At 35.4% G+C, this 12,999-nt stretch overlaps 1 protein-coding gene across 11 annotated transcripts in view; it reads right to left on the reverse strand.

Moving 5' to 3' along the window:
- The window catches only part of NEK1 (NIMA related kinase 1), a 103,679-nt gene that overhangs the window by 44,950 nt on the left and 45,730 nt on the right, over window positions 1-12,999 (reverse strand). For 10 of the 11 annotated variants that reach the window (XM_071219167.1, XM_045202737.2, XM_045202742.2 and 7 more), the window contains one exon: window positions 10,366-10,468. In XM_071219167.1, coding sequence (XP_071075268.1) covers window positions 10,366-10,468 — 103 coding nt within the window. Of the gene's footprint in view, window positions 1-5,370; window positions 7,908-10,365; window positions 10,469-12,999 lie in introns of those variants that run through there. The other variant, XM_045202743.2, reaches the window with a different exon arrangement.

The raw sequence follows: 12,999 nt of genomic DNA on the forward strand, positions 1-12,999 counted from the left end.
TCTTTGATTTCATCAACATTGTGTCATTTTGTCACTGGAAATCACACAAATTCTGCATGTTTTGTTAGATTTTGTAATTTTCTTTGGAGCAACCATAAATGATATTCAGGGTTTTTTTATATATCAGTTTCCACTTGTTCATTGCCAATGTATAAATATTTAGTTGATTTTTGTGTATTGATCTTGTATCCTATAACTACAATGAAGTCATTAGTTTCAGGAGTGTTTTTGTAAAGTCCTTGGAATTTCCTATGCAGCTAATCATGTCGACTGGAAATAGCAATACTTTTATTTCTTCTTTTCAATTCTGTATGCCTTTCATTTTTCATGCCTTATTGCAGTAACAGAACTTCCAGTACTATGTCGATTAGCAGTGACGAAAGCACGAGTCTTTGCCTTTTTCCCAGTTGTAGAGGGGAAGCACCCAGGCTTCTACCTGTATGCAGGAACTCAGATCCAAGTGTTTTTGTGGATGTCTATTATGAGGCGGAGGACATTCCCCTCTATTCTCAGTGTTCTGCCAGTTTTTACTATCTATGTTGAACTCTGTCCAAGATCGTCTGCATGAATAAAGACAATCATATGATTTTCTTCTTTAGCCTGGTGTATCACACTGATTTCCTAATTTTGAAATAGTATTGCATTTCCACACTAAATCCCACTTGGTCATGGCTCGATACGACTTACTGAAATTTTGTTGAGGATTGTTGCATCTAAGTTTTTCTAAGTTTATAAGTGGAAAGTTGTTTGTAATTATCCTTTTAATCGCTACAGAATCTATAGTGATATCCTTTGTTTCATTCCCAATATTGGTGAGTTGAGTCTTTTTAATTTTATAAATCTTGGTATTTATCAATCTTGCTAATTTTTTTCTAAGAAATAATTTTTTGTTATATTAAATTTCTCAATAGTTTTCCTGAGATCAATTTAAATGAATTCTACTCTCATGATTTCCTTCATTCTGCTTGCTTTGGGTCTATTTTTCTTTTCTTTTTTTAGAATCTTAAGGGGAATTTAGATATTGATTTGAGACTTTTCTTGTTTCCTAAACATTTAGTGCTATAAATTGCCTTCACAGCAGTGCTTTATCTGCATCTCACAAATTTTGATAGGTAATGTGTCCATTTTCATTCTGTTCTATGTATTTTTGTTTCCCTTTAAATTTCCTCTGTGATCCTGTATTATTTAGAAGTTTATTTTTTTAATTTTCAAATGTTTATAAATTTGTCATCTTTCTATTATTGATTTCTAGTTTAATTCCATTATGTTCAAATAATACACTGTATAATTTTGATTCTTCTGAATCTGTTCAGGTTTCTTTCAGGACCCAGCATATGGTGTACCTTAAATAAAGTTCCATAGGCAACTGGAAAAGAAAAAAGGATATTCTGCTACTGTGAGGTAGAATGTTCTGCAAGTGTTAATTAGATCTGGGTGGCTTGTGGTGGTGTTTAGCTATTCTATAACCTTGATGATTTTTGTCTAGCAGTTCTGTCGATTGCTGAGAGTGGAGTGTTCAAGTCCCCAGTGATACTGTGGATTTGTTTATTTCTCCTTTTAGCTCTATTTATTTTTCCTTTATGTATTTTAAAACTTGGATGTTTGGTGATATCCATTTAGGATTGCAGTAACTTCTTATTGAACTGATTCTTCTATTCTTATGTGATAGATATCTTAATCTCTTTGCCCTTAGTAATTTTATTTGCTACGTTAACAACAAATTCTTTTCAGTTTGCTTTGTTTGAGAATGTCTTCCCTTCCCCTTCATTTCTGAAGGGCAGTTTCATTAGACATGGGTTTCAGAACAGTTCTTTTCTTTCAGTATTTGAAGACCATGCCACCTCCTCCTGGACTCCACAGCTTCAGATAGGAAATCTGCTGTCTTTCCAATTGGTGCTCCTTCATAGGTAATGTTAAGATATTTTCTATGTCTTTTACTTCCAGGTACTTAATAATATTTCTTGGTAAAAATTTAAGTGTAGCCTATTTGGGAATTTGCTTAGATTCTTGAATCTGTAGACATATGTCTTTCGCCAAACGTAGAACATTTTCAGCTGTTATCTCTTCAAGTACTTTTTTTCAGTCCAACCCCCTCTCTCTTGTGCTTTGGGCTCCAATGAAGCACGTATTAAATCTTTTGTTATTATCCAACAAATCTGTAAGACTCTCATAAATTTTTATTAGTATTTTTTTAGCTCTGTTGTCCATACTGAGTAAATTCAATTCATCTGTCCTGTTCACTGCTGTGATTCTATTTTCTGTCACCACCACTACTAATACTATCAGTGAATTTTAAGTTTTGGTGATTATCTTTTCCAATCATATAATATCCATCTAGTTCTTTTTTAAAACTTCTACTTCACTGAAATTGTCCCATTCATTCAAGAGAATTTTTAATTGCTTGCTGAAGCAGCTTTAAAATCTTTGCCAGATTATTTCCAATTATCTGCTTCTTCTGGTACTAGTAGCGTCAGCTCAATGTCCTTCCTCATTCAAGTTGCGGTTTTCCTGGCTCTTGGTGTGACAAGTTTTTTTCTTATACCCTAAATATTTTAGTTATTATGTTAAAAGACTCAATCCTATTTATACCTTCTATTTTAGTGGGCAGTAACCCCATTTAGGTTTAGCATTTATGTTCTGGCCTACTGTTGTGGGCTTTCGTTCCAATGAACTCCTGTAACGCTATTCTGGTCTGCTTCATTGTTCTGGTGCTTATGGAAGTCTCTGCCATCTTGGGAAGATGCCTGTTGCCTCCCCAGGCCACTTGCTATTCTGGGAAGAGCTCCACAGGGTGAGAGGTAGATACACGCCACTGGGCCTGGTCTCCTATGTTACTAGGTGGAGAACACGGAAAGATAGCTTTGTGGTGACTGCTGTTGTGGGGCAGATTGAATCATCACTAGTGCCCTAGTTGTTGAGTGGGAGACAGATGGTCAAGGGCTTTGTTGCCAATGATGGGTCAACTGCCCTGTGAGTCACCTGCCCATGCTCCACTTGCAGAATGGGGCTGGACCAGCCTAAGGCTTCACTGCTGCCCACAGCTTAAAATTACTCACAGGAGTCCTGCTGTAGCAGGAATTGGGATTCTTCTTTTCTAGTATTTTGGGGAGTGAGAGGCCTTTCTTGTTTTCTTGTTTTCTCTGTGTTTATGGTGGATCTGGGTTGCAAGTATGGCCAACCTCAGTCCAGAACATATGGGGGATGAAACTGCATGGTTATTCCTCAAATCCTGAAGTCCCTAGCCAGTTCCTCTTCTTTCCAGCATTTAAAATCCCATTATCATTGTGTGTTAAGTAATTTCCAAAGTACTTAATTGTATTTAGAGAGGAGGAGCGGGGAAAAGTGAATCTATGCCTTATTGTTCTCAAACTGTGCAGAACTGCTTTTTAGTGGCTAGGGTTTTGTACTGCAATATATTCTATGATATGACCAGTACATGAAAGTTCAACAGAGTTAGATGGCATCGCTGTAAAAACTAAAGAGAATGTTATAGGTTGAATTGTTCCCCCCAAATTCTACGTTACAATCCTTACTCCTGGTACCGCAGAGTTTGACCTTATTTGGAGATACAATCTTCATCAAGTTAAAATACGATCATTAGGGTAGGCCCTGATCCAATGATTAGTATACTCATAAAAAGGGGATATTTGGAGATAGACTCACATGTAGGAAGAACAGCATGTGAAATTAAGGCAAAGATTAGAGGTGATAATTCTACATATCAAGGAATGCTAAAGATTACCAGACAACCACCAGAAGATGGGGAGGAAGTACAGGGTAGATTCTTCCTCATGGCCCTCAGAGGAAACCAATCCTGTCAACATGTTGTCAGAGTTCTGCCCTCCAGAACTGTGATAGTAAATTTTTGTTTTAGCCATTCATCTGGTATTTTGTTACAGTAGCTCTAATAACGTAAATAATGCATACAAATTGCTTAACATAACATCTGACACAGTAAGCTTCCAATAAACAGTTGCTATTATTTTTTATCTATCTCCTTTATTCCTTATCTTAAATGCTTCTTGACACAAAACCTAATATAATATAGACAATAAATGTTTGTGTAATACTAAGTATACGCATGAAAGAATAAAATATTTAATACAACTGCACATTTTAAAGGCATTTTCCTATTAGTATGACACAGAATGATTTAAAATGAGTTAAGAATGTAACATTTCTCAAGGGAAATAATACTCCACTACGTTTTATAAAATTCAGAAGTTTTTCTGTTAAGTTATTCAAAAGAAAAAAATAGATAACCAAGAAAAATCCTCGTATATGTGTGCTAGGAAACATGTACAAGAATGTTCAAAGCAGAACTAGAACCAACCTACTGTCGGGAGAGTTAATAATTGTGATATATTCACCAATGGAATATTATACTGCTATACTCAACTACATGAAAATCTTAGAAAAAATAATGTTGATGAGAAAAAGCAAGTGCTAATCTATATACAGTGTATTTTTATAATGCTCAAAATAAGCAAAACAGAAGCATTATTTATGCACACATACATAAGTGGAAAAGAGTATTTTAAAAAGTTCAAAGGAATGATAAATCCAAAATTTAGGATAATGATACCACTGGGAGAGGACAAAGGAACAGGTTAGGACAGGGATTAGCAAAAAATGTCTCAAAGGACAAATCCAGTGTGCCACCTACTTATGTATGGGCCATAAACTAAGAATAGTTTTTCACTTGTCCAATGGTGGAAAAAAATGAAAAGAAGAAAATTTCATGACCTCATGAAAGTCACATGAAATTCAAATTTCCCCATCTATAATTAAACTTTTATTAGAACTCCTCCATGCTTACTCATTCACACGGTATTTATGGTTACTTTTGTGTTACAATGAAGAGTTAGTGCATCTGACAGAGACTTTATGGCTCAGAAAGCCTAAATTATTTACTTTCTGGCCCTTCACTGTAAAACATTTCCTGATCCCTAGATTAGGGAACAATACACAGAAATTTATTGTTAGTCTAGTGGCTCCTGGATATATTATTTTGCTTCATAATTTATATGTACATTATATATATTCTTTTCTATGCAAACTTTATACTTTAGAAAGATAAAAGAAAAAAAATTTTAAAACCAGAAAAATAATCTTTTCAAAATAAACAATTTAGTGTTAAGAATTTAATATTAGGATACTGTAGATTAAGTATCTACAGTACTTAATCTCCAGGTCAAATCTGGCGAGCTGCCTGACGGTGTAAAGAAAACGTTACTAGTGTGTAGCCACACCCCCTTGTTTGGGTTTTCACTACCACGGCAGGGTTGAATGAATAGTTATGTTAGGACACCATATGGACTTCAAAGCCTAAAATATTTACTATCTGCCCATTTACAGAAAAGGCTTGTCTATCCCTGCTCTACAAAATTATTATGTCTACAAGCTGTACCGAAATTAACGCAAAAACTAATAGAGGATTTTAAAAGGAACAAACAGTATAGTAAAATAGTTGAAAGGATAACCTTGAGAGTCAGACAGCTTAGCTTGTACCTGCCTCTGGACATATTATGTGGTCTTCAGTAAAGTACCAGTGATTCTGAGCCAGTTTTAAACCTGCAACTTTGGACTAATAACCCCATCCCAGAGAATTATTGTCAGGTTTAGATTCATAGTAACTTTAGTAAATTTTTATTAATACTGTTCAGACAAAAATAAACACACCACTTGGCTTGAAGTCGTTCTTGTTACAATTTCCCTAACCTGTATTTTTTAAACTTTCAGTCACCCAAACATCGAAAATTTTGAACTCCTACACAAGCACATGAAGTTACTTTAAAATCCATAGTTTCTTGAAATTACAATTTCACCTAAAAATTAGTTATGTTTTCAATGCTTATTCACAGGTCAAGGATTTTGATTTCATTTGCCATACAATGTTAGGATTTCCCAAAGCAGTAAATAAAATGTACTAAGCACATAACTTAACTACAGCAGTTTTCCAATTCCAGAGAATTAATCTTTAAGATCCAGAACTGAATCTTAACTGTTTAGTTCGTTTGTTTATGTGATTTTTAAAAGTATTAGAAAACACACATTAAGTCTAAGACCTACATGTGCCACAACCTGTGTAAGATTGCTGCTTCCCTTCGTCAGGAAGAAGAGGTATTGTGAGTGGACAGAAGGGTGAGTCTCAATGTAAATGTACATACACTTTTAAACTGTACAAATAATAAGTATTAATATATATCAATGGAAAAATATGATGTGCTGTCTGAAATTACTGATGCTGACATATTTTTCTTAAAGAGTGAGGGTTCTTATTTTAAATATTCCTCACTGTAGTGTGCTATAGGTACAGTTATTATATAAAGATCTCAGCAGTTACAATGTTGGATTGAGAAGCAAAAGTTGTCACAGCCCAGAAACATGCACTAATAACCAGTATGAAATTAGCCCTCACACATCACTCCATCCGCACTTAACACCAGTGTCGAGTCACATTCATCACACCAACACCTCTGCTGGATCCATCTCTCCCTGATTGTCGGATGGTGTAAATACCTGACAACATAATGCACATCTGGTACAAACTGATTGACAAAGGAAGTTGCTAATCTTGCCAAAGATAAAGGATTTCGTGAAGATGACAGTGATATTGGAAAACTCCTCAGATACCATGCAAAATCACATACAAATATGACAGAATTCAGTAAGTTAAGTGAATAAAAGAAACTACAAAGAATTATGACATTGGCTTCTGAAAATGTTTTGGGTATTAAAAAATTAAGAAAAGACCTTTGGAAAACTGACAAAATCTCAGCCACTTTTGCAAAAATGGCTCTCTTTTATAATATAGTTATAAAAGTAAAACCCAACAAGAAGTGAATATCATCTCTCGTCATATATTTTTCACATTTTAATATCTCTGAAATGGGTACATCTAATCATTAATTTAATGACATCTTATAAACTGCTATAATCTTATGAACTGTTGGCCAGGCAGGAGTTACAACACAGATGTTACTACCTGAGTAATTTATGATCTTTTTGTTAGTTTTTTCTTTCTTGGTATCATAACCAGAAAACCTCTCAAAGTCTCTATTTTCAAAAAATCACGTGAGCCCTGTACCAGCAGAGCTTTCTCTTGCTGGGTGCAGAGTGACAGTTGGGAGTCTGAAACATCAGAGGGGCTGGATGCAGGAAAAAGCACATCTGATGCCGAGGTTCCAATCTGTCCAGCAGAAGTTCTCTTAGGGAGCAAAAGGAAAAGAAGTAGCATTTGAAGAAATATTAATTGAGAATACCCCAGAACAGAAGATAAGTCCTCGGATTGCAAACGTCCAGTCAGAATATGAGTTACGTTAATGAAAAAACAATTAAGAAACATTCAAGTGAAATTCTAGAATATCAAGAATAGCAAGAGTCCTAAAAGCTATGAGATGGGGAGGGGGGAAAATCCTTTAAAAAGGAACAGGAACCAGAACACTATCACATGTCTCATTAGCAATAATGAAAGGAAGATGATAAGGCAGTATCTTCAGAGTGGAATGAAAAAGAATTTCAAACTTAGATTTCATTATCCGGCCACATAATAATTCCAGACCTTCAGCCGCAGCCACGATCAGATCTCCCACGCTTCCTGAACGACGCGAAGTCTGGACAGAATAAATGAAGCAATGGTTTACCAAACACTGGACCGTAGGACAACGATCCTTGAGAGAAGGTAACCAGCGAGCTAAGCCCGGTGACTGTCCGACTGCTTGCCTGGCAGTTTCCAGGCTGCAGTACAGGTCCCCACACAGCGCAGCAGCTTCCCTGAGTTAAGGAAACAGCAGCCAGAGCTTGGAAGTTGAAGATCACTACAATTTGCAGGATGGAGAACCAAAGAACAGGCAGCTGCATAGAGAGGAGTACTGGAAATGTGTTCAGGGTTTCCTCTGAGTCTCCTGCTGAGTGACAATTAGCATAATGTCAATAATACCTCAAGGCTCACTTAGGCCTGGGAGTATTTCATTATTCCAGCAGCTGGAGTGGAAAGGCCTCCAAATTACAGGGTGTTGAGTACTCCAGAGTACCACCTCAGCGGTGGGCCAAATTAGTTCTAGACTGACGGCTGTTCTGAACCTGCCTCGCAAAGGTTAGAAGCTACCCTCGAAAGACTTAAACTATTTCCAGGTGACTTAACTGCGTACCAGGATGAACTAACATATTTAAATGAAAAAAAAAAAAAGATCAAATACACAATGCCTGGTATCCAATCACAAATTACCAGCAAGAAAAGATGACCCCATTGAGGATAAAAATCAATCAACAAACACAGACTTTGAAATGATAAGCATAATAGAATTAGTGGATAGGGTCATTAAAATAGCTATCATAATTATATTCCATATGTTCAAGAAAGTAGAGAAAAGCATAAATAATCATTTTTTTAGGATTTTATTTATTTATTTTAGAGAGGGGGAAGGGAGGGAGAAAGAGAGGGAGAGAAACAACAATGTGTGGTTTCCCCTCGTGCACCCCCATATGGGGACCTGGCCCGCAACTCAGGCATGTGCCCTGACTGGGAATTGAACCTGTGGCCCTTTGGTTTGCAGGCCAGCACTCAATCCACTGAGCCACACCAGCCAGGGCAAGAAAAGCATAAGTATTCCAAAGAAAGTCATGAAAAGTATAAAAATTAACTAAATAAATTAACTGGTAAGACACACAATATTCAACATCCGAGGTAAAAATATGCAATATCTGGATGGGATTAACAGCAGATTACACAAAGTGGAAGAAAACTCAATGCACTACAGATACAGTGACAGAAGCCACCCAAAGTGAAACACAGAACAAAGAGTGAAAACAAATGAACACATCAGTCAGCTGTTGAGAGAGCACTGCATGATCTAATATATGGGTACTGAGCATCCTAGGAGGAAAGAGAGAAGAACAGAAAAAAACATTTGAAGAAATAACAGATGAAAATTTTCCAAATTTGACAAAAATTATAAACCCGCAGATCCAAGAAGCTCAATGAACCCCAGCAAAATAAACATGAAGAGTATACTAAGCTACAGCATAACCAAATCACTTCCAGTGATGGAGAGAGAATGTTAAAAGCCATCAGAGAAAAAGAAACCGTACATACATACAAAGATAAAAGGTAAGAATGACAGTGGACTTGTTGTCAGACATGCCAGGAGATAAGTGGGGAGATACTTTTAAAGTACTGAAAGAAAAAGTCTTTCAACCCATAATACTATAGCCAACAAAAGTATTTTTCAAAAAAGGCAGCAAAATACTTTTTCAGACACACAAACGCTGAACAAATTCACCAGCAGACAACCACTATAAATTATCATTTAATAATGAAGACAAAATAAGGACATTTCCAAAAAAATCTTGAAAAATTTCTCCCCAAAAGGATTACCAGAAAACATTCCCCAGCATGAAGAAAATAAACTGAGGGAAAAATAGTAAGGTGGAAAGAACAATACTAAGGAAAGAAATCGGTAAATCTGGATAATTCTAATAATTATTTTAAAATATTTTAAATTAAAATCTGAAGCTAAAATTCCAGATGCTAATATGAGAGGTATGGGGCAAGGGAAAATGCTGGACCTTCTCTTCTACTGTCTACAGGAAGCATACAAATACAGATTAATTCCAGATATTAGAGAAATATAAACTATTGTGTGTTAAAAATATAAAGGATAACCATTAAAAAAATTAGCTTTCTATGATATATTTCTCCCCCCAAAATCCTAAATGAAAATGATTGCATTAAGTCACAAAGATACCACTTATGAACTTATCGTAGATTTAAGTCTAATCAAAATATGTTACCATAAATTGACTATTTCCTACATGAGCATGATGTTTCATGGGATGCTGAGCTGAAAGGAACAGTCATCCGTTTTCTGTGGACAAAAGCTCCAAAGGCATTTGGGCACCTCTGCAAGTCAAAACTATGGATACACTTTTGTTTCTAATTTGTTTTTGAGTAAATGTGCATTACACATATTTTCCCTCATTTTTCTTTACATTCTCTGCTACTAAAAAGTATTTAAAATCAAAAGCATATGGGGATATAAAATAAGCAATAATGTAAGAACTAATTTATTCAATATAAATATCTGGGTTGCTATACCTACTTCAACTCTTTTTATAGGAAAGATACAGCTATGAACTTACTCCCAACTAATCAAACCAACAACAGAATTTTACCACTGGTATAAAAGATATAGCAGAAGAGGGGTTAAATAAGTTAAGATATATCACAACTTTACATTCCGCAAATGTTTAGGGTAAATGTTTGTAAAAGATTACAGTTCTTTCCACTTATACCTACCTTATTCCAGACCTTCACTTTGAACACTAATACGTTCAAAACCCTCAGAAGAAAAACAATCATACCATATGTCCTTCGGCACGAGCTTTATTCTGCCTTGCCTCCCGTTTTCGCTGTAGGAACTCTTCCACTTGTTTAGCTCTTTCCACAGCTAGCTGCCCTCTTTGCCTGAGCAATGTGAACAAATGGCAAAGTCAGAAATCTGAACATGAAATATTCCATAAAGTTAAAAATTACTCTACATGTTTTCTTTGTTGCAGAATAGGAAGAAAGGCTGACAGGACACAAAATCTTCCTCTGTAATGAAGAGATACCATTGTGTGCACAGGACTGATGTTGCATCCAGACCAGATGCACCTTATTCACCCCGGAGTCATACAGTGCGTAGTAGGACAGGCAGAGGACAGCGCACGTGCACGGCACAGGCACAAACTTCCCTTTCATTATTCCTAATCCTCAAGCTACCGTGACTTGGGTGGAGTTTATTTCTGAATTTGGTGATGTGGAACTAGATGAAAATTCAGCTGCCTAGACATATTTGAGAGTCATAATAAGAGGCTCTTACCCAGCTTCAGAGATTATCTAATCCCAGAAGATTCCAATGATGGAAATTTCCCCAGAATCTCTTTTAAGTACCACATAAGGTAAATGAACTTTAGGCCATGCTCATTCACAGCTTTGTGGTGGAAAAGATTTTAAGTTTTTATAGCTTAATTTCATTTCTAAAATATTTTAAAGTTTCAGTTAGTTAACAAAATATGTAAAAGATGAGTATTTGAGGCATAAAAATCAGAAGTGTTTAAATCTAGTGGAAGACAGGAAACACATTATTGCATGTAGTTTTCAGAGCATAACTGAGATACAGTCCTAAAGAAAGGCTGTAGGGAGTTTGTGCGCGTTAGCAGACAAAGTCCGAGCAGAAGCACAGGCAACAACTCACTCCCCTTTATTCCTCGACTCCAAAATTAACTATGCTGGGAGCTCTATGATTACTGGGGGTTTGGTTGTATTTATTTCTGCATCTCCTACACTTAGCATGGTAATAGGCACAATATATATTAGAAGTTCAATAAATGTTTATTATCGGTATTTTTTATTTGTAGTCTAGACAACATGTTTATACTTTCTAGTGATTCAGAGTAGATACAGAAATATAATTGGAAAAGATTAAAACAAATAACTGTGCTATTAATTTTTTCCTAACCTATTTATTTTACTTTTTCATAGCTTTGATATTCAAGGAATTCAGACATTGATTTTTACTATAATTTTGAAATTTCACACAAATAAAATTTTTTGTTCATTTTTGAAATTGCTACTATACTGCTTTAATTTTACTTCAACACTGACTAAAGAAGGATGTTAGACATATTTTATACAGAGTTCTGAAATAAGCTTTACTTGGAAGCTCCTGACATTCTTCTGTAATTAAGTATAATCTAAAATAATTTTATGTGGTGTAAGTAGAAGAGATTAAATAAATGTAAGAGTGACCTTGTTAAGATGTGTAGTAGTAGTATGACTTCTATTTAACACAGGAAAGAATCTGATTTAGGTAGTAGATACCAATACATGATACAGGCAAGGCTGGATGCTGGCCAGCTATCGCCCCATTTATATGAAGCTGGGCCTGAAAAGGGCGGACAAACTTTCAGAGGGTATGGTGCTCAGACATGTCCACTGCAAAACCTGGGGACACAGAGGGCCAACCGTCTACTTATTTTTAGAATCTCAATGTATAAGTGGACCTGTGCAGTTCAAACCCATGTTGTTCAAGGACCACTGTATATGGAAGTTCATTCAGCACTTGGTATCATGTTTCATTTTTAAAGTTCCCCAAACTTTAAAACCAACTAAATCAATAACTTTTTAGCCTATTCATTAGGAGTATCTCAATAAGCTGAGAAAGCTTCACAGAAGACTGTTTTAAGGAGCTGAACTCTCTAGTCAGATGGACTTAATTTAAATCCCAGCTCTAATACTTCTTAGCTGCCTGACCATGTCCAAGTTTTAAATCTCTATAAATCCTAATTTCTTCATCTTTATTTAAAAAATAATATCTAATTGCTGTGATGAATTGATACAACTTGTTATGTAATAAGTGTTCCATAAATAGTATCTATCATGGATAATAACTCCAGCACAAAAAAAGAAAATGTATACTATACGTTTGAGTAGAGCTAAGCCCACCAAAGTTGATACAAATAAAAGGATTAATGATCTCACAACCAAAAATGGTTTAAAAATTGAAAAATTAAAATACTGAAACTGATGCTCAAAAAAAAAGACTGACTAGAAAGTGTGGCATACTGGAAGATGTAACTGAGGCACACAGCTGTTTAAGAATATTTGAAACTCAAGTATAAATACATGCAAATATTTCAAGGTTATAATAGGAGATTGATGCAAATGGCCCAATGTAGTCCATTATTTGTCATTTCAAGTGTGAAGCAGCAAGAAACATTCGGGAAGATGAACAGTGTAAAGAAGCAAAACACAGTTTTTCCTATTTTCTTTATATTACATGTACTTATTTTAGGAGATATGATAAAAATAAAACAAAGCCAAACCAATTACATACTAGAAAGATCAATAACACAAGAATAAAAGCCACATGTAAAATTTGTTTTGCCATCTCATAAAAAAACCACATTTATGTGTGAGTCTATATAGCCTTCCTCTCTCAAAAATGGAGAATC

The sequence above is a fragment of the Desmodus rotundus genome, chromosome 9 (assembly GCF_022682495.2).
Source record: "Desmodus rotundus isolate HL8 chromosome 9, HLdesRot8A.1, whole genome shotgun sequence".
NCBI classification, from domain to species: Eukaryota; Metazoa; Chordata; class Mammalia; order Chiroptera; family Phyllostomidae; genus Desmodus; species Desmodus rotundus.